Source organism: Chrysemys picta, chromosome 1 (assembly GCF_011386835.1).
Source record: "Chrysemys picta bellii isolate R12L10 chromosome 1, ASM1138683v2, whole genome shotgun sequence".
NCBI classification, from domain to species: domain Eukaryota; kingdom Metazoa; phylum Chordata; order Testudines; family Emydidae; genus Chrysemys; species Chrysemys picta.
Window position 1 is genome coordinate 237,421,596 of NC_088791.1, and position 27,360 is coordinate 237,448,955.

Below are 27,360 nucleotides of genomic sequence, written 5' to 3' on the forward strand. Positions count from 1 at the left end.
CAGAAGAGAGGAGGCCAAGGCCTATTAAGGGTCATGAGAAGAAACATAGAATCATAGACATTAGAGATGGAAGAGACCTATAGGATAATCCAGTCTAGGAGTTCTCAGATTTTCAATAGTAAATGAAACATAGGAATTGTCATATTGGATCACAACTGAGATCCATCTCATTCCTTATCTGGTTTCCAACAGTGAGTAGCACCAGCTGCTTCAGAGAAAGGTATAAGAACCCTACGGTAGGCAAATATGGAATAATCTACCCCCCACATTAGGCCTCTTCCTAATAGCGAATCACTAGAGATTGGCTTAAACGCTGAAAGATTATGTTTAATATCCCTTCCACATAATTTGTTATCATTCATTATGTCAGCTCTGGATATCCTTGTTATAATATGCATATCCAAATCTTTTTGAATTGTGTTACGTCTTGGCCTCACTGACTTCCAATGGCAATGAGCACGGCAGTTTAAATGGCATGTTATGTAGAAAAGTAGTTTTTATTTTTATCGGTTTTGAATTTCCCAGTTTTGTATTTCATTGAATGTCTCCTCACTTTTGTGTTATGAAACAGGGAGAACAGAAGTTCCCAATCTACCGTCTCTATATCATTAATCACATTTTTGAGATGTGGTGACCAGTGCTGTACAAAATATTCTGATGAGCCCGTGCAACTGATTTACATAAAGGCATTACAATATTCTCTATATTATTCACCATCCCATCCATTGTGCAATCTAACATTTTGTGTGCTTTTTAGACCACAGCTGCACATTAAGCAGAGATTTTTATTGAGCTCTCTTCTACTGTGATGCCCTGATCCCTTTCTTGAGTTAATAAAGTTGATTTAGAACTCTGTAATATGTTATGAATAGCTTAAATTTTTGCCTCCAATGTGAATTTGTCATCTAGTTTATTTAGGTCTCTCTGAAATTCTTCACAGTCCTGTCTCATCCTCTGAAACCTAAATAACGGTGTCATTTTGCAAATTTTGCCATCTCCTCACATAGTCCTCTTCCCAGATCATTAAACAACATGGGACCTATTTAAATAACATGGGACCTACTACAGAACCTTTAGGCACGTCTTTTCAATTATGAAAATTGACCATTTAATCTTACTCTTTGCTTTGCCTCCTGCCTTGTTCTTGAGCCATGACAATACTTTGTCTCACCCCTCAACTACTTAGCTTCTTCAGTAGTCTCTTGTGTGGGACCTTAATGAAGGCCTTTGGAAAGTCTATATAAATTATGTCAACCAATTCTCCTTTATCCACTACTTTATGATATGTTCAAAGAATTCTAAGAGATTAGTGCACATAATTTTCCTTTGCAGAAACTATGCCGGCCAGAGCACAGATCACCTTGCCCCCATTACATGATTGCACAGACCATCTCCCTTTCCAGTCACAACCACATAATATCCCTGTGGAAACTACGGTAATTGTTATATGGAGAAATATTAGAGAGGTATCTGATGCATTTGAGCTGACTTTTAATGCAATCTAGAAACTAGAAATGGGTAGAGAAGCCAACATCAGGTGACCAGCAAGCTCTCCATGAATCACTAGCAAGTGCTTCATGGATCACAGTTTGAGAAACTCTGATCCAGTCCATCTCTTTGTCATTATAAAACTGTTCTCTACACCAGGAGACCAGACTCTGAGCTGGTGTCAGCTGGCCTAGATCTGTTAATTTCAGTGGAGCTACACTGATTGACACCACCTGAAGAGCTCACTACGCTTTCAGTACTTTAATGCTAGTTTCAAACAGCCAAAGTAACGAGGCTGACACCATTGGTCCTGGGGGAATATTTCAAAGCCTAAAGAATTTCTCTCTCCGAATGTTTGGTCTGATCATCAGACTAAATTTTCTTTGTGTTAATTTTATTCCATGAATCCCAGTTACTTCCCCAGTGTATTAGATTAAACAATTCCACCCACATCTTGATCTTTATACCCTTCAAATATCTACATATGGTTATGTTCTCACCCCCCTAGTTGTCACTTAGCCAAGCTGTACATACCTAGAAACTTTATTCCTTCCTCACTTATCACTTCCTCTATTGATGGAGGGGAGAGACAGGGAGCTATTAAAGGGTCACTGAGAGGGATGAGGAAGTATCCTCAAAGAAGCCATTTGGATGAGCATCCAAACTGGCTGGGATGATTTAGTTGGGAATTGGTCCTGCTTTGAGCAGGGAGTTGGACTAGATGAGCTCCTGTGGTCTCTTCCAACCCTGATATTCTATGATTCTATGATTCTGAGTGTCAATCCAACACACCTTCTGAGGTTCATCCAGAACTCACTTTTTCCTCACTAAGGACCACCCTAACTCATGCTGAATGGTAACTTATTCCATGACTGGTACCACTGAAATAGTGGATTTATCACAGAGTAAGGTACTACCAAATGTGAGTAAGGGTGGCAGAATCTGGTCTTAAGTTCTCATGTCTCTCTGAATATGTTCCATATTTCAGCCCCCCTGGCTTTTTTTTTTTTTTAGTACTCTGTTCCACAGACCAATTACCCTCTATGTAAAGGAGTGTTTCCTAATCCTCTGTATGTTTCCTAATCCTCTGTAGTCACCAGACTATCCTTTAGTTCGTGTTATTTGCACTGTGTATTTTCTAAAGTGCAGAAAAACACCTTTACACCTCACAGTTTCAACTCATCCAACAGTGGGGCTCAAAAATTAAGAGCACTGTGAGAAATGATATAGACAGACAGACACCACTAAATGATTGTTTTTTCTTCATTTAAAACAAACAAACAAAAAACCTCCGACTATGAACTGATTCCATCTAGTAACACTCCAATGCTGTGCTAGCTACTGATATGCTTGAAATATCTGTCTGCTTATCAATGTCTTTGTCTTTAAGTAGATCTGAGAGGAGGAAGGGCAGAGACCTGCGCCCTGATTCTGATAGCACTTACAGTTAGGGTGACCAGACAGCAAATGTAAAAAATTGGGACGGGGGTGGGGGGTAATATGAGCCTTATAAGAAAAAGACCCAAAAATCGGGACTGTCCCTATAAAATCAGGACATCTGGTCACCCTACTTAAAATTGTTTTTACATTGTTCTAATTCAACTGCTCTGAATGGAGTTATTCCCGATTTACACCCCCGTGTTCCCCCACATCTCTTCCCTCTCTCACAGAGAGAGAGAGATGAGAGCAGAGAGGGATTAAGCCCTTGGAAAGGCGGGAAGGTCAGAGATTTTGCAGACTGCAGCATAATTACCTTCAGCATTAAATCTCCAGATGTTTGGTATCTGTGCCATTCTACAGAATGAAACCATTCCAAATCATGAACATTTGTAAAGTGATCTGTGGATCAACTCATTCTATGGCAAATCACAAATGCCCGTGTGGTAAACTTTCAATTTGGAATGTGGTTTCACTGTGTTGCTGGAAATGTGCAGCAAATAACCTATTCTATAATGTTTAATCCACACCTCAAAATATATAACTTGATACATACAAAACAGTCCAATAACAGTTTATTTATCACATTGATTCATTTAAGTTTTTTCATGATTATATTTTTTAACCCAAAGGTAGGTAGGCTTGGGTATTTTTTTAACTAGCTGAGCTCTTAAACCCAGTTGAGGCCAGGAACACATAAAAGAGCTAAAGTTTGCAAGTATTCTAGTAAGAATATATACTGTACCAAGCTCTCTGGTATCATAATTTAAGTAACGAAGATTTTCCACCTCTAACTGACAATTACAAAAACCAAGCTGTGTCAAGCTAAACCACCAGAGTCTAGAAGCTTGCTCTAAAATAGTCTGCATATTTTTCACATATCAAAAGAGGAAAGAATCACTTACTTATTCCCTATGTTGAATCTCTGAATCTATTTAGGAAGTTATGTGCTCAAATGAATGCAGTGGGCCATGTGATGTGACAATTGTCTGAAAACTGGCCTTCCCCAGGCAAGCTGCGATGATGTGGTTAATGAAGGTACAATCTTTATTAGTGCATTAACCTCCTGCACCCAAGGACTATGGATTCTAATTCTTGAATTGCCATGCAAGACTGATGCAGCTAGTTTTCTGGTCTCAGTTGGCAGCAAGCTAGCAGAAGTAGATAATGAAGATGAATGGCTGCCTCTTGGGTCTCTTGGGAGCGGGAGGAGGAAAAGTAAGGGGGGAAAGACCTAGGATAGTTCAAGGTCCAGATCTCCGCATGATTTCAAATAATAATGAAAAAAGTGCACACAGTAGGCATTTTTAGAGCCCCTAACAAACATGCTATTTTTGCACTTTGTTAACAAAGCAACAGTGTCGTAGACTCAGGATTACCTTGGACAAATGTTTAGGAATTAAAACAAAGGGGATGAAAAATAAAGAACAAGCTACCTGAGTTAGGCTGTTTACCTGGAATTGACAGATGACTGTGTTTATATGGACAAAGGAATGGTAAAAAAAACTGCCCAAAGTTCCAAATCAGTTTCAGGTTAGAATTAGGTACATGGATAAATATTTACAATGCAGAAACATTTTATACATCTGTGTTGTCATCTGCAACAGAAACATTTTATGTTCTGATGTAAAAGTTTTCTTATTTCAGACAGAGTAATTCAGCTAGGTGTAATAATGGAATCAAAGCATAACTTCTTGTGGAGAAATTATTAATGTTATGGAAAGCTGGCAGCCAAAAGAAGTATTCTGATGGGTGCATTAGGGATCTCAATCCATCTAATAGTTCAAAGTCTAAACAAAAGATCAAATTAACTTCATTTCCTCTCAATGCCAGTTTCTCACACCCCAGGCCAGCATGAAGAGGGAGTGTTGTGGAGACTACACATTCTCGCTTCTGGGGTGTGGGATGGGGAGTCTGGCCTTATTTACACTAGAAAAATCAATTGGTGGAGCATCAATTGATTGTTTTAACCTGGCTTGTTCAATCACTGACTGTCCACCAGAGTGACTGATTGGTACATTCACTGAAATAGCAGTTGGTAGATTTCGTCACTCTTCTCCCAGACTCTAGTTAGCTAATGTTCTCAAAATGGGACCCCTCCATTTGTGCTGGTTTCTTCCAACATGGATGATGCACTCTTGATGTGTTTATAACTTCCCTTATATCGGCAGTCAAAACACAGAACAAACTTTTGTATTTGCTACAAATATTTTGAAACACATTTTATAAAAAGTTCTATTTACTCAGATATGGCTGAACTATGTTTTAAAGGAGCTGGCACATGTTGGGAGTGACATTTAGCTGCCCCATCCTAGCTAGACAGACTCCCAGGAGAAATTCCTCCAATAGCTCCGTCAGGGGGTGTGACTTGAACCCAGAGGCTATTGGAAAGGATGTCACTGCAGTTAGGAAAGAAGATGGCAGGAAACTTATTGCACCCTCTTTGTTTTGTGTACCTGAGGAGGAGCTGGGCAAAATCTATGCCATATGTAATAAGAGCCTCAGCTTTTATTTTAGAACTGGCTACAGCCTGTATATAAAGGTTTGTTCAAGCACCTGCTAAGATACATTACTAGATAGCTACTGGACATTATATAAAGAAACAAAATTTCTCTCTCATACTGTTACAATAAACCTCTCGATCAATTTGGCCAACATGAAAAAAGTGACAAAGGGACAGAAAAGCTCAGAAAGGAAAAGGTCAGAATTAGAATTGAAAACGCAGTTCCGCTCTGAAAAGTGGCTCTGTAAAACTAACATTGTGGGGTTGCATATTTATTATCTCTCAGTGTCTTCAGATGAAATGTGCTCAATTTACAAGAAAAAATTGCCATCCTGGGATAGACATTCTTCAGAATTTAAGGTTCCTTTTAAAAAAGTCCATTAAAAATCATTCATTTTTGCAGCATTCAATATCGTGTGTAAAAATAAACAAATAAAACCTGTGACCCATTGGAATCTATATCTGTATGAGGTCCTCATGAGTAAGAGGATGGAATTATCTACTTGTTTAAAACAAATAAAAGCAGAAAATTGCTGTTTCCTCATGTTCCCCTTGTCTGTTTATTCTATCCACCTGTTACCTCTTATCTTTTGGGGCAGGGATTGTTTTTTGGTGTATGTATATACAGTACCTAGCACAATGGGGTCTCGGTCTATGCCTAAAGTGCCTACGTGCTATGATAATACGAATAATATATCATTTACGTAGACTGTAAGCTCCTTGGGACAGGGTCTTACAGACTCTTACATTTTGCTCTGTGTTTGTACAGCACCTACCACAATGGAGTCCTGGTCTGTGACTGGGATCCCTAGTTACTAGCATAATACAAATTAATAGTAACAACTGTGTTCGGCAGAGGGCAGACCTTTTTGATGATGCCACTTACTCTGTTTTACATCATAGGATTTCCCTTCTGCTTTCCTCAGATGGCCTCTCAGTATGATTAGTCCCCCTCCCTCTCAGTGTACTCACTCCCCATCAGACTCCTGCCCACGAGCCTGGAAACTGAGAGCAGCTTCCAGAAATAGAAGCAAGATGAAACAACCAAAGAACTCGGGCGGGCAGCCAGTCAGCCCAGTCAGGAGAAAACACACACTCAGTGGGGAGGCTGCAGAATGGGGCATACAGCTACAGAAAATGCACGAGGTTAAGCAGGTCTGCTCCAAAGTTATCCCCATTGCAGAAGTCTGACATGATTTTCTGCCACTGCATCTTGTGTAGCTGTTTACATGTGTGGATAGTCAGTGTGAAATCTGTGTTAATAATATTTTCTCCCACCCTTTGTCTGTTCCGTCTATCTATCCTGCAAGCTCTGTGGGACAGGGATTGTCTCTTATTTTATGTAATACCGAGCCTAGCATAATGGGGCTCTGATTTTGGTTGGGTTCTCTAGATACTATTGTAATACAAGTAATTATAAATAATAATTTGGTACTATTTTACACTCACTTTGCCAGGGCCGGCTCTAGGCACCAGGCACCCAAGCATATGCTTGGGGCGGCACCTGGTAAGGGGCGGCGGGGGGAGCGCGGCGCTGCATTCCGTGGGGGGGGGGCGCTCCGGCGGCGTGGCGCGGCGCTGGGGGGGCGGGCTCCGGTTGCGCGGGGCTCGGTGAGGGGGCAGCGCGGGCGCGGCGCTGGAAGGGGGTTCCGGCGGGCTCCGGCAGCGCGGGGCTTGGCGCGGGGCTTGGCGCTCGGGGGGGGGGTGCGGCGCGGGCGCAGCGCTGGAGGGGGGTTCCGGCGGCGCTTGGCAGGGGGCGGGGGTGGGCTCCGGCGCCGGGGGGCGTCGCGGGGCTCGGCGCTCGGGGGGGTGGTTCTGGCGGCGCTCGGCGCAGGGGGGGGGGGCGGGCTCCGGTTGCGCGGGGCTCGGCGAGGGGGCGGCGCAGGCGCGGCGCTGGAAGGGGGTTCCGGCGGCGCTCGGCGGGGCGCGGGGGCGGGCTCCGGCAGCGCGGGGCTCGGCGCTCGGGGGGGGGTGTGTGGCGCGGGCGTGGCACTGGAGGGAGGTTCCGGGGGCGCTTGGCAGGGGGCGGGCTCCGGTGCCGGGGGGGCGTCGCAGGGCTCAGCGCTCGGGGGGGGGTTCCGGCGGCGCTCGGTGCGGGGGGGGTTCCAGCGGCGCTCAGCGGCGGGGGCGGCGCGGCGCTCGGCTGGGGGGCCTGGGGGGCGGCGCTTTTTTTTGCTGCTTGGGGCAGCAAAAAAGCTAGAGCCGGCATTGCACTTTGCACAGGTGTAAATGATAACACAAGATGTCAAATCAGGCCCATCCTCTCCAATGAGGATTACCAGTATAAGCCCTTGCCTAACAGTGGTATTCACCTGTTGTAGAAAACTAGTTCACTGACAAAACTTACGTGGCAAAAATTCCATATGAAGGAATAAAACACAAATCCACTGCACAACCCAAAATGACTACAGTATTCCATTGTTTCACTGCAGTAAATTTGTACAAGGTAATTGGTATATGAATTGATAACATATACATATTTTAAAAAAACCACTTTATGGGTTTTTTGGGGTGTGTGTGGATTTTTTTATTTGGTTCTTTTTACAGGAATGTCGTCAATGGTTTCATCAGAAAATATGTTTAGAGAACAAATGTTAAAATGGAGATTTTGAAAAGCATGTAAGTATTTAGGAGCATGAGTCTCATTAGCTTTCAATGGAATTTATGCTCCTAAATCCATCAAGAATTTTTGAAAATCCCACCCCCAGATAGGGTGCCCAGATAGCAAGTGTGAAAAATCGGGACAGGGAGTGGGAGATAATAGGCACCTATATAAGACAAAGCCCCAAGTATCGGGACTGTCTCTATAAAAATGGGACATCTGCTCACCCTACCCACAGAGACCATGAAGAATGACTAACACAAACTGAGTGTAACTCAACAGGAGATTTCATTGTTCTGTATAGAAGCAGAATGAAGGACTTTGAACCTGATAATACCCAAGTCCTGTTGATATGTTTGAGGCGGTTGGGTTTGGGGGGGTGTTTTTTTTGTTTTGGGTTTTTTTTGACCAACTGAAATGCAAGCCTGGTTATCATAACCTTTCACATAATTTCAGATGGCTTGGTAAGTATGGGATATGTTGTCCTTATATTATTGTTATGGCTACTGCTATTAGTTTCTCAGGGTCACAGACACAATGAGCAGATAAAAATGGACTGCTTTTAATTACTGTACATATTGTTTTCTGTTCTTAGGGCACAACATCTGTACCGGTGCCAATTAGAAGAAGAGTGCATTCCACCTACTTGCAGACCTGCTCAGGGACCAGGCACAATAACAGTCCTTGTATTTAGGAAGCATAAGAAGGGTATTAGACTAGTGTTGCAGCTGGCAGCTTCTTGAGAGGGGACACTGAACTGGCTAGCAGAGGGGATCAGATGCTGCATTACCTTCAAGAGTGTCACAGAGGCCATATTCCTCTTGCCCTTCTATAAAACATTGTTCCTGTCAGAAGCACAATTCCCCTCTAAGCTCCAGCTTGGGCCATGTGCCTCCATATCACCCCAACCATGGTTCCACCTTCTCTCCAACCCATCCAGAAGCAAGATGGAGCAGTCCCCTACTATTTTGTTCTCCTCTGCCCCTGTGTGGCTGCACTGGGGCTGCATAAATCTGGCACTTTCTCTAAAAAGAAATGTAATATTATACTTCTATCTACCCACAAATATGCTCACCAGACAGTTAGGCATTCTGTACCTGTGCAGTTGTTATCTACTGTTTATATTAAGAAGATTCTTCAAAGCTATCATTGCCTCAAGCTTTGTCAGCTTTAAGCCCTGAAACAATAATACTTAGTGCTTACAGCATACATTGCCTTTCATCTGAAGATTTAGAGACATTTTACAAACTTTACGGACTCCCACCATCCTTGTAATTTAGGTAAGTACCATACTATTATTACCAGGCCAAAACAAAAAACAAAAAACAAAAAAACTAAAACCCAAAACAAAGAAAAAAATTAAATCTGGAATTACAGTTGAAAGAATCTTCATTCAAAAACTTCTTAAGAGAACACTATCATTTTCTCATAAAAACACAAATGTTAGAAAACCCAGAAATTCCTAATTAAGGTTTCACTTGACATAACCCCCCCCCCAAAACTCCAAAATATTTTAAAGTATGTAAATACATGTTAAGGTCATGCAAACAACCTTTACTCTGCCCCCTGAACCTCAGATTCGGAAAACAACTCAGAAAATCTTAACCATCCATTACCCAGGTTCATTTAATTATTGATCACAAAAACAATAGGTTATCCCACACAAGAAAGTTGCACGAGTTTAACTAAAAGGTCTGATTTTAAACTGATTTAGTTAAACCACTGCCAGGATAACTTTTATTTCACTTTAAATCAGGCTTATTTAGGGTTCACTTAAGTAAATTAGCAATTGGTTAAAGCTAAACTGACATAAGCAATTCTTGAACTGAAATAAGAGTGTCCCTTCAGGGGTTTGCACCAGTTTAACTAAATTGGTTTAAAAACTGATTTAATGTAAACTGGTGAACCTGTCTGATAGAAACTCTGAAGCAGCCTAGTTGTTCTCAGGTTGCTGCTATAGACTCTCAGTACAAAGAGACTTAAGGTTGCAAATGCTTGCTTATTTTTCATTTAACTGTGGGTGACTAATTTATTTACTTCTGAGTGCTTACTTGTGCAACCTTAACATTAACTTAATAAAAGAACAGGAGTACCTGTTTTACCTGTTCTTTTTGCGGATACAGACTAACACGGCTGCTACTCTGAAACCTATCATTAACTTAAAGTATCTTTTTAGATGGGAACGTATATATAGCACAGCATTGTTTTCTCTTACCTTATGGAGATTGATTTATTTTAAATAACAAAAGTAATACTTATAAAAGAGGAAGTTCAGAGCCTAGCATTGTCACTTCTGAATCATATCATATTACCCATTATTCTTATAGTAGGAAACCAGAAAGATCAACTTTAACTTCGGAACGTTAAAATATTTAAAATACTTACAGCTAGCTTTGTGGCAGCAAATGTTAATTTATTTTGCTCTCCATTGAAAAGATCTACCAAATTGCAATATGTGGCTGACTGATTGTCTAGGGCAAAATTCATACCTCTACCAAGAGCCCATGCAATGGCTACATACCAAATATGCTTTACTTAAGCCTAAAGTGGGTCTTCTACACAGGTGTACTTCACTCCTACTTATTAGAGCTAGTCCTGTAGGTTGCTTCTTTTTTATTCTGAATGAGTCAGCTCATCCCCTAGTAAAACAAACCCTGGATGTATAATTCTATACAAATTTTAATCTATGCAGGACCCTATCAGGGAGATCATAAAATAGGGCATTACATTAGTGGAGTATCCAGGTGACAAAAGCATAAATCAGACACTCCCTCAGAGTCAGATGGAAACATCTGTAGATTACTTAAATGGGAGAATAAGCAATGTAATCATAACCATTATATGCTTTTCATATGAGAACATGGATCCAGAATTATGCCAGGATGGTTAAAATAAAATGCAAAGACAATGAATATATTAACAGCTAACATGTTGAGAGAAAGAGTAATATCCCTAACATTAATGAAAATTCTGTCTTCAAAATACTGAGTATAAAAAACATGAGTGGTAAATGTTCTGGCCATCAGCCATGCAGGATTATATCACAAAGGACAATGGTGGCTAAAATAAGGGAAGGTAAAATGGAGTGCCACTAGTTTTGTAATGGTAATTCAGCAAATGGAAGCCAATACAAAATACATATATAGTACATATTGAAAAGCAGCCTGGAGTTTTAAGCTACAGTGTTATATAGTGAGATAATAAAAGATAAAAACTATATGTTCAAATTAATCTTTTAATGCCAACTAGCAGTAAAGTGTTAATAGAGTCTGGCTGATTTTATTGATAGATTCAATGTGCCATGCTGTTGAGTCCTTATCCACATTTAGCCCCACTGGATGGGTTCACACACTGCCATCAGTTTTTGATGCTTAGTCTCATTAGTCCTGCTATTTATATTGTTATACCCAATAATTCTTCTAATACTATCGTAGCTAAATGTTATTTATTGTATCTATATAAACACAACAATATTAACATAGTTAAGCATCAGTATTGGTACTTGAGGGCACCATTAAATTCACTGTTCACTGAGAGATTTAATGATGGATTTAATGATATTAAATGGGAAAAAACGCCCTTGGCCTTTACAGTCTCATTTAAAAACATATAAAAGAGTAGTAATTCAGGCAGTTATACTTCTTTTAAAGATCTTCCTTTCAATCACACTAAGCAATATAAGATCAGCTGCACCATGGCTATTACTGTCAAGTATCAGAGGGGTAGCCGTGTTAGTCTGGATCTGTAAAAAGCAACAGAGAGTCCTGTGGCACCTTTACAACTAACAAATGTATTGGAGCATAAGCTTTTGTGGGTGAATACCCACTTCGTCAGACTCATCATCTGATGAAGGGGGTATTCACCCACGAAAGCTTATGCTCCAATACATCTGTTAGTCTTAAAGGTGCCACAGGACTCTCTATGGCTGTTACTGTATCCTGGCCAAAGTCAGCAGCACTTGGCATATCATAATTAACAAACTGACAGTAAATTCAGCTCCTGTACCTATGTGAGAGTGAGTAAACAATGAGGGCAGAAATTGGTTGAGAATTAACACCATAAGATTACCTGTGGGCTGTATTACACAGACTGACGTTAGCACCACATACTTTACAATGGAAAAAGTTGTGAAAAAACTGCACATTACATTTGTATAATTAATTCTTTTATAAAATATACCTTTTTTTGCAGGGTATTTTTAGGATCTTCCCAGTTACACTACATATCCCTTCCTTCCATTTTCCAAGCCTTAGTCATCATGACACCCTCCCTCTGACTGAAGAAGGCTGGACAGAGCTCTCTTTGGAACCCATAGGTGCTTTTCGACCATCAGCCAATGGATTTCCACTAAGAACGGCAGGAGGTTCTCCTTTTACCTCAGGGCTTGAGTGTGCTGGCTCTGCAGCACTCCCAGCCTCTAGAAGTCCAGGTAGCTCAGGACCCCATCTAAGAAACAAATTCAAATTTCCATGCAATGCTAACGATTGGTCAGCCTCCCTGAACCCAGTTGTGATATCAGTAAGAGGATGACAGAAAAGTACTGAAGTATGAGGATCTTTCTTCAGGGTGAGTTTTACCCCTGTGCAGAAGGCCTGCACAAGGCTGACTCATCTCTTAATTCCCATTTAAGCTTTCAAAATAAGTGGGATATAAGTACAGGCTTTGGGTGGCTTCTCTGCTCAGAGCTGACTTTATCCCACCATAAATAAATAACTGTTCAGTTTTAGCCTTTTCTACATATTTTCAGTCCCTGTCACAAAAAGTAAACATTACTGGTAGTAATACAAACATTTACTTTAGTATTACAAACACTGACAACTAAAGATAACTGTAACATGATCTTCTTTGAATTCTGAACCAAAGAAGAAAGTTTTTCAAACAATTTCAGCATTAAAAGGAATATGGATCAAATCAAAATTACATTTCCATATACATGAGCGATAACACTTAAAACTAGATGTTTGGTAGCAGATAGTGCGAAAAATAAATGGAAAGTGATTGCTCAACAGAAAATATATCCCTTCCCTTCTGAAACCTTCTTGCTTGTGATAAATTCTACTAACAAAACAACTACCTGGGCATTTACAGAGACTTGCCATACAAAATATTGCAAGATAATGTATCTTGTCTAAAATGTGTGCATGTGTAGTAGAGAAAGAGATAAGACAACAGTGGAAGTTTCCATTCCTTTTGGTAGCCACACACCAAATATTAGTAATAATAACATCTTACAGTATATTTATATATGTCTTTGGTCCCAGGGTGCTTTCCACACAAGGATTAAAAAAAATCACTGAGATTCAGCCACCTCTGCAGTAGAAACAGAAAATAGCTATAGAAGGTACATAACACATTGCACAACGGTCGGGGGAGGGAGAGGGAAGAACAAATTTTTGCCAGTAACTTCTTTCACATATGAAAATAGCACCCTACCAAGGCAGCTTTATAATGTCCTCTTACAAACTAAAAATCCATAGAGATAATTAAAGCCTCCATCTTCTGTAATATACTCTGTTAAAAATCATATATTTTTGTCTAGGGACAAAAGAGAGAAAATTCCATCTCTAATGAAATGTGCCCTGGGATCTTTGATGTCACCTGGCAGCACTGGATCTTTATAGACATAGCTAACATCTCCATACTCTAAAACATAAGGCAGTGGTACTTACCCCTTTTGGGGCCCTAGCAGGAATATTTTGGGCCCCCTTAACTCCTCAGCCACCCCCTAAAAATACTAATAGCATTATTTCCACAAACCAAAAAATATACCAATATAATACATACTAATACACTTATTAAAAAGTTAATGTTAAATAATGTTGGGGTTAATCCTAAATTGGGGCCCCCTTTAGCTGCCTGGGGCACTAAGCAATTCTTAGGCCTTGGCTACACTTACCGGCAAGTTCGACGGCTGGAAATCGAACTTCTGGGTTCGACTTATCGCGTCTAGTCTGGACGCGATAAGTCGAACCGGAAGTGCTCGCCGTCGACTGCGGTACTCCAGCTCGCCGAGAGGAGTACCGCGGAGTCGACGGGGGAGCCTGCCTGCCGAGTGTGGACCAAGGTAAGTTTGAACTAATTCGAAATAAGGTACTTCGAACTTCAGCTACGTTATTCACGTAGCTGAAGTTGCGTACCTTAGTTCGAATTAGGGGGGGTAGTGTAGACCAAGCCTTAGTCTGCTTTTGCCTAGTGCCACCATTGCATATGTCACTCAGCTTGTCTCAGAGGATGAGCCAGTTCAACTAACCTGAATGCCTGTGCCACTAAACCGCACCCTTCCAGTTATTTACTCAGCATCAGGCTATGAAAACAGGGACAAATTTAGGCACTGATCATACAATCTGATTCACAAGCGAGGACTCCCATCCTCCTGTGGAACCCTATGGGCCTGTGCTTGTTCAAGAAGATCTACGCATGTGTGTATTTGACAAGAAGAGAGAGATTTTTTAAAATTAAAAAATTTATATAAACATGTCAAGTTTATAGAGAAAGTAGCAATAAACCTTCTATGGGACAGGCTCCTGCCACCACTGAAGGCAATAGATGTTTTTCTATGCTCTTCAGTGGACATGCAAGCAGGCCCTCTATGTTTCCCAACAGTTAGATACTATGGACATACCAATATGAAGAAAGTAATTAAATCAGGTTGTCTAGTCCAAGTCTCTTGTGCCAATATATACTGGAGGCCCTATGTTTTCTTTCACTCTTGGGGCTAAATTCCATCTTTGGGTCCTCACCTGTGGCTCCAGTTGAAGTCAGTGGGAGGCAGTTGCACTAGGGTTGTCAGGCATCCGGTGTTCGACCGGAACACCTGGTCAAAAAGGGACACTGTGAGCACCGCTGACTGGGCCACTAAAAGTCCAGTTGGTGGCGCAGTGGGGCTAAGGCAGGCTCCCTGCCTGCTCTGGCTCCCTGCGGCTCCCGGAAGTGGACAGCATGTCCTGCTCCAGGGGTGGCCACAGAGGCACTGCACGCTGCCCTCACTCCAAGCACCAGCTCCGCAGCTCCCATTGGCTGGGAACCTGTGGGCGTGGGCAGCGCGCAGAGCACCTTAGCCCCTCTGCCTAGGAGCCAGACACGCCGGCCAGTTCCGGGAGCCGCCTGAGGGAAGTGCTGCCTGGCTGGAGCTCGCAACCCAACCCCCTGCCCAGCCCTGAGCCCCCTCCCGCACCCAAACTCCCTCCCAGAACCCGCACCTCCTCCTGCATCCCAAACCCCTCATCCCCGGCCCCACCCGAGAGTCCACATCCCCTTCTGCACCCCAACCCCCTGCCCCAGCCCAGAGCCCCCTCCCACATCCATAACCCCTCATTTCTGGCCCCACCCCAAAGCCCACACCAGAAGCCAGAGCCGTCACCAATTCCCGCACCGGAACCCCGTGCCCCAGCAGGGTGAAAGTGAGTGAGGTGGGGGAGAGCAAGCGATGGAGGGAGGGGGGATGGAGTCAGTGGGGACGGGGCCTCAGAGAAGGGGTGGGGCCTCAGGGAAGGGGCTGGGTAAGGCACTTGGTTTTGTGCAATTAGAAAGTTGGCAACCCTAAGTTGCACACATACAAGAGAAAAAGTAAAAAATTTTCAGCACCAATAGCAAGGAACAAAGGGATTTAAAAAATGTGTGACTGGCCCAAATCCCTTCCTCTGGCCCTCCAATAAAACCACATCTTTTAAGAGCCTGAAATGGCTAATATGGAACCTGCTCTGTTTGTTAAATAATACATATGCAGATTTTTGCATGTCAGTTATGTATCAATTATTGTATAATTACATAATCACTATAATTAGATTTAACTACATAATTAGGATGTGTAATTACATAATTAGAACATGTAATTACTAGTTTAAAAAAGTGAAAATTATTGGAAAAAGTTTCATGCATGTGCAGTAGGTAATTGTGAAATTAAATATTTTGGTCTTCACAATTTTCACTTATTTTTGATGACAAAACTAATTAGTCCATATTATAAATTAATTACTTGCAATGTTTCTTTTAAACAACTAACACTCTCTAGGGAGTTAGAGCGTAACCAAGTCTTATAATCTATTTTTTCCCTATCTTTTACACTTTAAAAATAGCTGACTGGATTACTTTTTAATCTCTCTCCCCAACACGTCTGTTCACACATACAACTTGGAAAAAAATGACTGCTCTGATCTTATATGATAAATTCTGTCTTTTAATACATAGGTTCAACTCCCAGTGATAGACATCTATTGACTTAAAGGGAGTTATGTATATATGTGTATGGAGAGCAGAATTTGTTTTAAGGGTCTTAACTGTATCAAATTTAATCCAAAATAGTTTAATTAAGAAGAGGTATTATAATAATACTGCACATCCAAACTTAACAAGAGCTGTATTAACCATCACCAATAGATCACCATTAAGTCTAGTTAATTAATGTAATTAAAATAAGTTGGCAATTAAACGGTTAAGGATGAGTATAATAAGAACCATTTAGTGTATATGAAGGATGCAGGAAGCTCCTTGTTTCCTGAGCATGGCAATTCCAAATCCTGACTGGGTTCTTTCATTCAGTCCATGTGACCTTATTCCATGTGAGCCTGAAAAAGCATCTGTAGGACTCGTGCTGGAATCACAGTCTGTGTCTAGCTAGCACGTGGAGCCCAATAAGACAGCACTCTTACTCAAGGAGATAACCAGGATCTGTGCTGACGTGAATAAATGCTCCTGCTGTAGACAATGTTATTTTGTTATGTTGCAGGTACTTGTAAGTGCTACCCATTTGTTGTTACATCTGTGTTCCCAAAGGCGAAAAAAGTAACACTTTGGAGTTAGTATGTTCTCCCAAACCCCAAAATTTTACATAACCCTTAGCAAATACAAAGTAAAAAATGCCCTCAGATTTTACAGTATTACAATAATAAGGGTTTGAGGGAAAACTGAACTGAAGCAGGAGCTGAATATTATTTTAAAGGGAAAAAAGAAATGGGCTATGGGAATTTTAAGTCTTTTGCAGAATGTCCAAGGTGATGACTGGTTTTTTTAACTGTTGTGGTCCATATATTAAATATGTCACCATACCCATCAGCTTTCTGATTTTGAATCCCAACTGAGCAGAAATACACAGTTTCCCTGTATGAAAACAAATGGTGATGAACAGGGAAACTAAAGATTAGCACTAATGCATATCTCCTAGTTACAAAACCAAAATCAGTTAATAAAAACATGTTATGTTTTTTCAAAATCTAATGGATGAAACCTCAGTCAACTGATATAGGAGGAAGCAGCATAAGATCAATAACAAGGTTAAATTACCAGAATTAAGGAACAACATGAAGATTTTTAACGAGAAAGCAGACACCTTTGCAATAAGGGCACTATGATATGTTGCCTAGCAACAAGATATAAAAATGATGTACAATGCTGGTAACTTCTTTCACATATGAAAACAGCACCCTACCAAGACAGCTTTATAATGTCCTCCTACAAACTAAAAATCCATAGAGATCATTAAAGCCTCCATCTTCTGTAATGTACTCTGTTAAACAATCATGTGTTTTTGTTAATGCAGTAAAACACTGCATTTATTTAATGATTACCCAATGATACAGCAGCACAACAACAGGAATTGTTCAGTGTTAAGCGCAGAGAGTCCATTCCAAGATAGAACATCTCTTCTGAGAATAAATGTATCTAACCAGACCAGTGGAAAGCCCAGGGCAGAGGTGGGGGAAATCAACAACAAAAAGATTTTTTTAATAGAAGAAGTTAAAAGTAACCACCATCTGTGACTAAAAGTAATAAAATTCATGTAAATACATTTACACCTTTTACATTTCCTTCTACAATTTGCAAGTAAATTTAGTATAGTTGCAAGAGTATCACGAGCTTTCCAGTTACTAAGAGGCAGATGAGAGATGTATCACAAAAAGCTATAAAGGAGATGGTAGGAAGTTGCTAAATAAGGGCCACTATGCGTAGTAATGTAAGGAAGTCACAAATGCTGCTCTGGGGAGCAAGTTCTGTTGTGGCTGGGGATGTCACTAACATGACAGGTGGAAGTAAATTAGATGAGAGATGGAACAACTGCTAGGTGTTGGTATGACCATCTGTGGTAATGGAGTGGGGCAGGAGCAGCTGTCAATTAGAGTTTGGGTGGAGAGAGCCCAATTTTTTTTGCCAGCCCAATTACAAAAGATGATCAGCAGCCAAAAAATAAGACCTGTAGCCAAGAGATAGTGTAGGCTAAGGGCCAAGAAATCAGACACCTAATTTCTAGGACAGTTCTGGCAGAAATAGTCGGACCTTAAGTAATTTTCTGAGCTGCAGTGCAGAGTACTGCAGAGAAGATGGTGTTGTCTGGCAGAACCCTCCTCTGCTAGGGATGCCTGTCAAGAACCAGAGGGCAAGGTGGGAATCCAAATGAGTCTCTCTCTCTGATATATTCAAACAACTTGAAATTTTGGACTAGTAGAAAAAATGACTTATGACAGGAAGGCATGGCAACCAAGCAAGAATGTAAGGCTCAGAAGCTTAAGAATTTTAACACCTGCTGCAGGCTTGGGAAGTCCATTTAGGTCCAGCTGGAATTAACTAGGTGCAGATTAATGGAGAGTATCAGTACAGAACAGTCTAAAATGCAGCATTATGCATATAAGAAAGGAGGGATTATGTCTAGGTTGGGGGATTTAGATCAAATTAAAATTATTAATTCAGACCTGGAGCAAGTGCGTGCAGTGCCCATTGCAGGCAATCGAAATTGCACCTGCTTAATCTGGGGCTGAATTTAGTTCTTAAATTCTAATCCTTGTTCTGCTACTGATTTGCTTTCATTCCTTCAGCAAATCACTTAACTCGCTTTGGCCATCTGTAAAACAGGTATAATTGTGTGTACCTACTTTCCTGCAGCAATGTGAGGATTCATTAATGATTATTTATACGCTAGTAAATTTTTGGATGAAAACACAATGTATTGTTATTATTACACAAATGCAAATTTCACTTGTACTGCGCTGTTACATAATTTATAAGGGAAATACAGTAACTCTGAGTGGGACTGAGATCCCATTGATTGGTGAGTAATAAATTAAAACCTTACATGCACACCACTACTTGTCACTTACCCCACTGCCCATGCCAGAACCCTTACAGGCTATCATCAAATAATTACAATCCATACTTGATGGGACCACATCCTGAAAATATTCTTTCCTGAACCCCCTCTTTTGTCCTTCAAACAATCTCCAACCTTGCCACGCCCATCATCAGAAGCAAGCTCCCCACAGACCAGGACACACTAACTCAAAGCAGCTCCAGACCCATCCAGAACAACAGATACACAATCTGCAGCCATATCTCCACTGCTACAATGATCAATACCCCCACAACACACCTTTCAAGATTCATGGGTCCTACACATGCCTGTCACAACATACGGTGTGCCTCATACAGTGCATCAAATGGCCCAACAACTACTATGTGGGTAAAACTAGACAATAACTACGCTCTCAAATGAACTCACACAGAAAAATGATAAAAGACAAAAACACAATATTACTGGTGGGTGAATACTTTTCACAAAGCGATTACTCTACATTTGACCCCTCAGTCCTCATACACAAAGGAAACCTGCACAACACCTTCAAAAGATGAATTCATAACTCTGCTGGACACTAAAAACCATGGACTGAACAGAGACACTGGTTTTATGGCTCATTACAATAGTTTGTAACACTTCCTAGTGCCTGCTAACTCTTAATTGCCCACTTCATTTGTCTCCTTCAACATGTGAGAAACCCTTGTGCTTAATTCTCTGTTACACCTGTATTTAGCTCAGACACTCTGGTTACTCTCTCCAGACCTGAAGAAGAGCTCTGTGAAGCTCCAAATCTTGTCCCTCCCCCCGCCCCAACAGAAGTTGGCCCAATAAAAGAGATTAGCTCACCTATCTGCGCCTGATGAAGTGGGTATTCACCCACGAAAGCTTATGCTCCAATATATCTGTTAGTCTTTAAGGTGCCACAGGACTCTTTGTTGCTTTTTACTCACCTATCTGGTCTCTCTCATAGTTTAGTAGCGGCATACTATCTATGCTAGACTATTGAATCTGGTGCTGGGTAGCTAGAATAAGGGTAGAATTTAAGGGGGGGTTGGCCCTGGGCACAAAACCACAGCTATGGTAGCATAGCACTTCCGTGACAAGCACTTGAAGGTGAAGTACTAACAGAAGTTAAAAAGTCATGTACTAGTTGTGATTAGCAGAAGTTCATGTGACTGGCTGGATGAGATCAAACAAAAGCATGTGAAATTTTATTTCATCTAGGCAAAGGGCAGCTTTTGAACTCCAAAGGCCATTTACATTGTGCAGTATGTCAGGGTAGTATTTTAGATAGTTATTTGGATTAATGGTAACTGAAAAGATGGAGACATTGGCATGATATAGAAAAATATATAAATATGTAAATGCATAAAGGGAAGTCAAGTGTGACTCCCTTTCCTAATTGCCTAACATAATTCCCACTAGATGCATAAATTACAGCTCCTATTAACAGCACTATGAATAATAATCAGTTTACTTTCTGGCTTGTATCTAAATATACTTTCTATATGATTTCATCTTTTATTCAGCTGTTTAAGAGCAGAACATCTAATTACAGTTCCTATTAGTCTACATTATTTTTTTTGCCATACAGGACATGTGTGAGACTGATTTTCTAAAAACAGACAGAATTCTTTAGCATATGGAAAAATTGTGTTATTATTAATACATTCCCAAATGACTCTACATTTCAATTCCCTTAATTATTTAGTCATTGCTGATTATGTCTTTTCACAATTCATTATCCCATTTCCTGCAACGTGGGCATTTTATTCATTAAGTGTCAAAATGAAGGGCCTGACCTCCAGAAAGATAATCAGGAAATAAGTGGCGGATATAAAAGGTCTGGGTTTTCCTTAAGTGCTCACTTCTTTCAGTAGCTATGCCTGTTCTTAGTGAGTGACAACAGAAACTAAACATTGCTGGTAATTACAAAAATATATAGAAGTACCAATCTGCATATACGGTAAGTGTAGCTCTCTGTTTTTTCAAATGTACACACTCTTACATCAGTTTATTGTTACTACTGAAATGTGACAGTAAGAGGACGTGTTATGGAGAGACAGGTCCCTCCATAGTTAAAGTTGAAGCAACTTTCCATTTATAAGCCTGATTTTGACTCCTTCCCTCCACTCTAACTTCATCAAAATGAGACCAGGTGACAGCAACATGACTGGAATGCAGAGGGGACAAGAACTGGACTTGGGGAGGTAGTGATGGAGGGAATAGATTGGGACAAGTAGCCTTGGGTTACGGAGACTGGGGGTAAGGGAGACTGAGACAGGCAATGGGAAGACTGATACCAGAAACAGAGAAGGGGTTGACTGAGACTGGCTGTGCAAGGAGACTGAGGCAAGCCTGCGGTAAAAGACTAAGGCCTTGTCTACACTACGAGAGTAGTTCGATTTTACTTGCATCGAATTTTTGTAATCGATATTGCAAAGTCGAGCGTGTGTGTCCACACTAAGGACAGTAATTCGACTTTGTGCGTCCACACTAACGGTGATAGCGTCGACATTCGAAGCGGTGCACTGTGGTCAGCTATCCCACAGTTCCCGCAGTCCCCTCTGCCCATTGGAATTCTGGGTGTAGCCGGCAATGCCTTCTGGGTAACAAAATGAGTCGAGGGTGCTTTTGGGAAACTGTCGTCATCCGTCCATCACTCCCGCCCTCCCTCCCTGAAAGCGCCGGCGGGAAAACAGTTCGCGCGCTTTTCCAGTCATTGACAGCGCGGACGCCACTGTACTCCGAGCATGGAGCCCGCTGCGACCATCGCTGCAGTTGTGGCCGCTCTCAACGTCTCGCAGCTTATCATAAAGGTTTCCCTGAGGCAGATGCAGAAAAGTCAGGCAAGGAGGCTACGGCACCGCGGTGATGTCCTGAAGTCTGAGAGTAGCACAGACCTGTCAGAAAGCAGGCGACCCAGCGCCGAGGACATCACAGTGGCAATGGGTCATGTTGATGCCGTGGAACGGCGATTCTGGGCACGGGAGACAAGCACTGAGTGGTGGGACCGCATAGTGCTGCAGGTCTGGGATGAATCCCAGTGGCTGCGAAACTTTCGCATGCGGAAGGGAACTTTCCTGGAACTTTGTGAGTTGCTGTCCCCTGCCCTGAAGCGCAGTGACACCCGGTTGCGAGCTGCACTGAGTGTACAGAAGCGAGTGGCCATAGCCCTGTGGAAGCTTGCAACGCCAGACAGCTACCGGTCAGTCGCGAACCAGTTTGGGGTGGGCAAATCTACCGTGGGGGTTGTTGTGATGCAAGTAGCCAAGGCAATCGTTGATGTACTGCTGCCAAAGGTAGTGACCCTGGGAAACGTGGAGGCGATCATAGATGGTTTCGCAGCGATGGGATTCCCAAACTGCGGTGGGGCCATAGATGGAACTCACATCCCTATCCTGGCACCGGACCACCAGGCCACCCAGTACATTAACCGAAAGGGCTACTTTTCCATGGTGCTGCAAGCACTGGTGGACCACAGGGGACGTTTTACCAACATCTACGTGGGATGGCCGGGCAAGGTTCATGACGCTCGTGTTTTCAGGAACTCTGGTCTGTTTAGACGGCTGCAACAAGGTATTTACTTCCCGGACCACAAAATAACTGTTGGGGATGTGGAGATGCCTATAGTCATCCTCGGGGACCCAGCCTACCCGCTAATGCCCTGGCTCATGAAGCCCTATACTGGCGCCCTGGACACTGAAAAAGAACTCTTCAACTACCGGCTGAGCAAGTGCAGAATGGTGGTGGAGTGTGCTTTTGGCCGTCTCAAGGGGAGATGGAGAAGCTTACTGACTCGCTGTGATCTCAGCGAAACCAATATCCCCATTGTTATAGCAGCTTGCTGTGTGCTCCACAATCTCTGTGAGAGCAAGGGGGAGACCTTTCTGGCGGGGTGGGAGGTTGAGGAAAATAGCCTGGCTGGTGATTACTCACAGCCAGACAGCCGGGCGATTAGAAGAGACCAGCGGGAAGCGCTGTGCATCCGGGAGGCTTTGAAAGCAAAGTTCCTGAGTGAGCAGGGTAACCTGTGATTTTATAGTTTGTGTACTGAGAAGCTAAACCTGCCCCCGTTTCTTTACCCAGGTAATGTTGACTATCCTATCCAGTTACATACCCCCTTCACCCCCCCTCCAACACACGTGTCGAAATAAAAATAGTTCTACTTTGTTAAAGCACACCGTTTTCTTTAATACTGTTTTAGCGGGAATTTTTTAAAACTGGGACGCAGACTGTGGTGCGGGGCGGGTCTAGTGTTGTGATGCGAATGCAGCTTCTAAACTCAAGGATTGACAGGCTCCGCTGCGGTGGGATGCTTGTTTCAACGGAGCCTGTCACCCCTCCTGATCGGGACTGTGTGTATGGGAGGTCTATTTGACTTTGTGGCAGGGGGAGGACGGTTACAGATCCCATGCTGTGTGGCTCTGTGATCCTGTCTAAGGACCGGCGCTTAAGATCTGTAACTGCCCTCCCCCGCCACAAAGTCACAGAGCAACCCACCCCCCCCAACATTACATCAAAACAACCTCCCAGACTAACCGGGGCAACTAGTCACTGCATCACTGCACTGTGTATGTGCCCTGCTGCTGTGCCTGCCCCCGACTATGTACCCTGCCAAAGGAGACTGTCCTGTCCAATTTCCAACCCCCTTTCCCCTCCTCCTCCAAAAGAACATGATTGAAACAGTAGTTAACAGAAACGAATTTTTTATTATCAACTACACATGGCATTGGGAGGTGAAACTTGGACGTGGGCTTGTGTCAGGCGGGAAGGAAAGAACTTTTCAAATTTTGGGAAATGAGAGCCTTCTGCTACTAGAGCTCTCTGCAGGGGTGGAGTGAGAGTTAGCAGGGACTCTGCCGCCTCTCCTTCTTTGCACTTTGGGTGAGGTGGGTATGGGACTTGGTGGCGGGGGAGGGCGGTTAGAGATGGACTGCAGCGGGGCTCTGTCCTCCTGCCTCCGTTCCTGCAGAACATCCACAAGGCGCCGGAGCGTGTCCGTTTGCTCCCTCAGTAGTCCAAGCAGCGTTTGAGTCGCCTGCTGGTCTTCCTGCCGCCACCTCTCCTCCCGATCCATGTTGGCTTGGTGCATTCGGGTCAAGTTCTCCCGCCACTGGGTCTGCTGTGCTGCCTGGGCTTGGGAAGAGGCCATAAGCTCAGAGAACATGTCCTCCCGTGTCCTCTTCTTCCTACGCCTAATCCGCGCTAGCCTCTGGGAGTGTGATTCCAGGCTAGGTTGTGAGACAGTCGCAGACGGGGCTGTGGAAATGGGAAAAAGGGAGTGAATTCCTCTGAAAGATAAATGTAGTTGTGAACAAAGAACATAGTCTTTCTCTGTGAACAAGACCATGCACAGCACCTTTCACATGCGCACTCAGCACAAGGTCGAATTCTCGGCCTTCGCATTCTGTGCCTGGGGTCTTGAACAGCACATTTGAGAAGCGAGGCAGCACAACGGAATTTCTGTTGCAGGCAGACATGGTAAGCCGTACACTTGTGGCAGTTTAAAACTTTTATATTACCACTGGCCTCATTTCACATTTAAATCAATGTCAGTCCCTGCTGCCAGCAATCCGGCAAGCGGGAACTCTGCCCCTGTCCCACCCCCTCGCGGCTGTCCCCGGGAATGATCCCTTTCGGCTGCCCCTCTCCCGCCTCCACCGCGTGGCTGCAAACCAGCGGTGACAGTTCTGTAAAGGAACGGGAAAGCAGTCCCAACACTAACATTCCCCTACCTAATTAAAAGCAGGTCACCATGGCCGACATCACCCTGATGAGGATCTCCGAGAGCGACAAAGAGAGAATGCTCCGGGAAAGCCTCCAAAGACCAGGGCCGTATGCCGCCCTGCTGTGCAGAGCAATGATCCCCGAGTACCTGATAATCTCGTGGCGCGGCAACGTGTCGTACTTCGGAGGACCCAATAAGGCCGCTCTCCCCAAGAACCTCATGCAACGGCTTTCAAGTTACCTCCAGGAGAGCTTCATCGAGATGTCCCAGGAGGATTACTGCTCTATCCCCGCACATATAGACCGCATTTTACTGTAGCTGCAGTAGCAGGGAATACACAGTAGAGCGGCTTGTGCAGGACAATCACTGAAAACCGGACATTGCTAGATTTCTTTTCAAAACTTGCACTGCCCCTTACTAAACCGTTAAGCGCCTAGGGCACACTAATCATGAACAACCCATTCTTTTAATTGTTAATATTCCTGTTTTGTTAAAAATAAATGTTTAGATGTTTACAACACTTACTGGCTGATCCTTCACCAGATTCTGTGTCCGGGGTAATGGCTGGGGACGCTTCGTAGGGGATCTCTGTAAGGGTGATGAAGAGATCCTGGCTGTCGGGGAAATCAGCGTTGTGAGAGCTGCCAACTGCCTCGCCCTCCTCATCTCCTTCCTCATCTTCCCCGTCCCCTAACATGTCTGAGGAACCGGCCGTGGACAGTATCCCATCCTCAGAGTCCACGGTCACTGGTGGGGTAGTGGTGGCGGCAGCACCGAGGATGGAATGCAGTGCCTCGTAGAAACGGGATGTCTGGGGATGGGATCCGGAGCGTCCGTTTGCCTCTTTGGTCTTCTGGTAGCCTTGTCTCAGCTCCTTGATTTTCACGCGGCACTGCGTTGCATCCCGGCTGTATCCTCTCTCTGCCATGTCTTTAGAGATCTTCTCGTAGATCTTTGCATTCCTTCTTTTGGATCGCAGCTCGGAAAGCACGGACTCATCGCCCCACACAGCGATGAGATCCAAGACTTCACGATCAGTCCATGCTGGGGCTCTCTTTCTATTCCCAGACTGCACGGCCATCACTGCTGGAGAGCTCTGCATCGTTGCCAGTGCTGCTGTGCTCGCCACGATGTCCAGACAGGAAATGAGATTCAAACTGGCCAGACAGGAAAAGGAATTCAAATTCAAATTTTCCCGGGGCTTTTCCTGTGTGGCTGGTCAGAGCATCCGAGCTCGCACTGCTGTCCAGAGCGTCAACAGAGTGGTGCACTGTGGGATAGCTCCCGGAGCTATTAGCGTCGATTTCCATCCACACCTAGCCTAATTCGACATGGCCATGTCGAATTTAGCGCTACTCCCCTCGTCGGGGAGGAGTACAGAAGTCGAATTAAAGAGACCTCTATGTCGAACTAAATAGCATCGCAGTGTGGACGGGTGCAGGGTTAATTCGATTTAACGGCGCTAACTTCGACATAAACGCCTAGTGTAGACCAGGCCTAAGAGGAGGAGACTGGAGTGGGAGACTGTGACATGGGACTGGATATAGGGAAGACTGGAACTTGGACTGAGAACCCTGGGGGGGAGACTTGGATTGGCTAGGCGATGACATTGTGATTATGAAGAGGAGCTGGGGAAGGGGCAGGAATGAGTGTGGGGAAGAGACAAGATTGGGACAGGATGGAGGGAATGCGGACAGAAATGTCTGTTACCATAAAAGGATACTACCCTCCAAAAGGTGGAATAGAACCCAAGATTCCAGAGAGACTGCTTTCAGCAAATATCTGTGAAACCCACTGGCAAACTGTTTGTGTTATCCACATCTAGTGGCTAGTGATCTTAAGAGGATGACAACCTACTACTGCTTTAAGTTACTCAATTTGCTCAAGTGGGAGAGGACTGTATTCAGGATCTAATGGTTCTAACCCTGCTGATTAACCATGTGGAAGGCCACGTCATGGAATTTCTGTTTTCTTCAATGTGGTTTTTAAAAAGTCTATGAAATTACACACAAAAAACTACATTAAAGGAATGTAAGTGTTGCAAGATCAAGCACTCAAAAGTTAGGAAATGCCAGACTGAAGGTTGCCGGTAGAACCTTAACACAGCCTCCTTGTGCATATGCATTACGATCTAGTCTTTAATTACATGATCACATACTATTACTCCACATTCCTCATTCAGTGCACAGAATGGACCTGCTGTAGGGATGAATCGGGGTTATGTAGTAAAGGAGTCTGTTGTCTGTAGGACCTCTGCTTCATTGTTGCAGAATCTGGAAGGTGTGTTGTGAATGGGGAAGGGGATTGCTGGCAGACAAAGGAGGGTCTCAGAGTTAAGGCAATTAAATGCTGCCCTATAAAACTGGATTCTATCCCTTCCTCTGCCACTGAGTCCCTGTGTGATGCTGGGCAAGTCAATTAAACGAACCTCTTCACATGTGATCACTAAGTGTGTGGTCCTCACTTTCTGGGTGCCTGACTTGAGATCCTGGTGTCTAATTTGTAGAAGTGCTGAGAGCTCACAGCTTCAACTGAAT

General features: G+C 43.3%; 2 protein-coding genes across 5 annotated transcripts in view; both read right to left on the minus strand.

Annotated features, from left to right (window-relative positions):
• The window catches only part of AFF3 (ALF transcription elongation factor 3), a 455,751-nt gene that overhangs the window by 195,203 nt on the left and 233,188 nt on the right, over positions 1-27,360 (minus strand). The gene's annotated exons all lie outside the window — the stretch shown is intronic.
• LOC135980775 (uncharacterized) lies at positions 23,785-26,063 on the minus strand. The gene is made up of 2 exons (XM_065580882.1): positions 25,349-26,063; positions 23,785-24,354 (listed from the first exon to the last, which is right to left on the minus strand). Exons 1-2 carry the CDS (start codon positions 25,923-25,925, stop codon positions 23,879-23,881), a joined length of 1,053 nt encoding a protein of 350 aa, XP_065436954.1. The 5' UTR covers positions 25,926-26,063; the 3' UTR covers positions 23,785-23,878.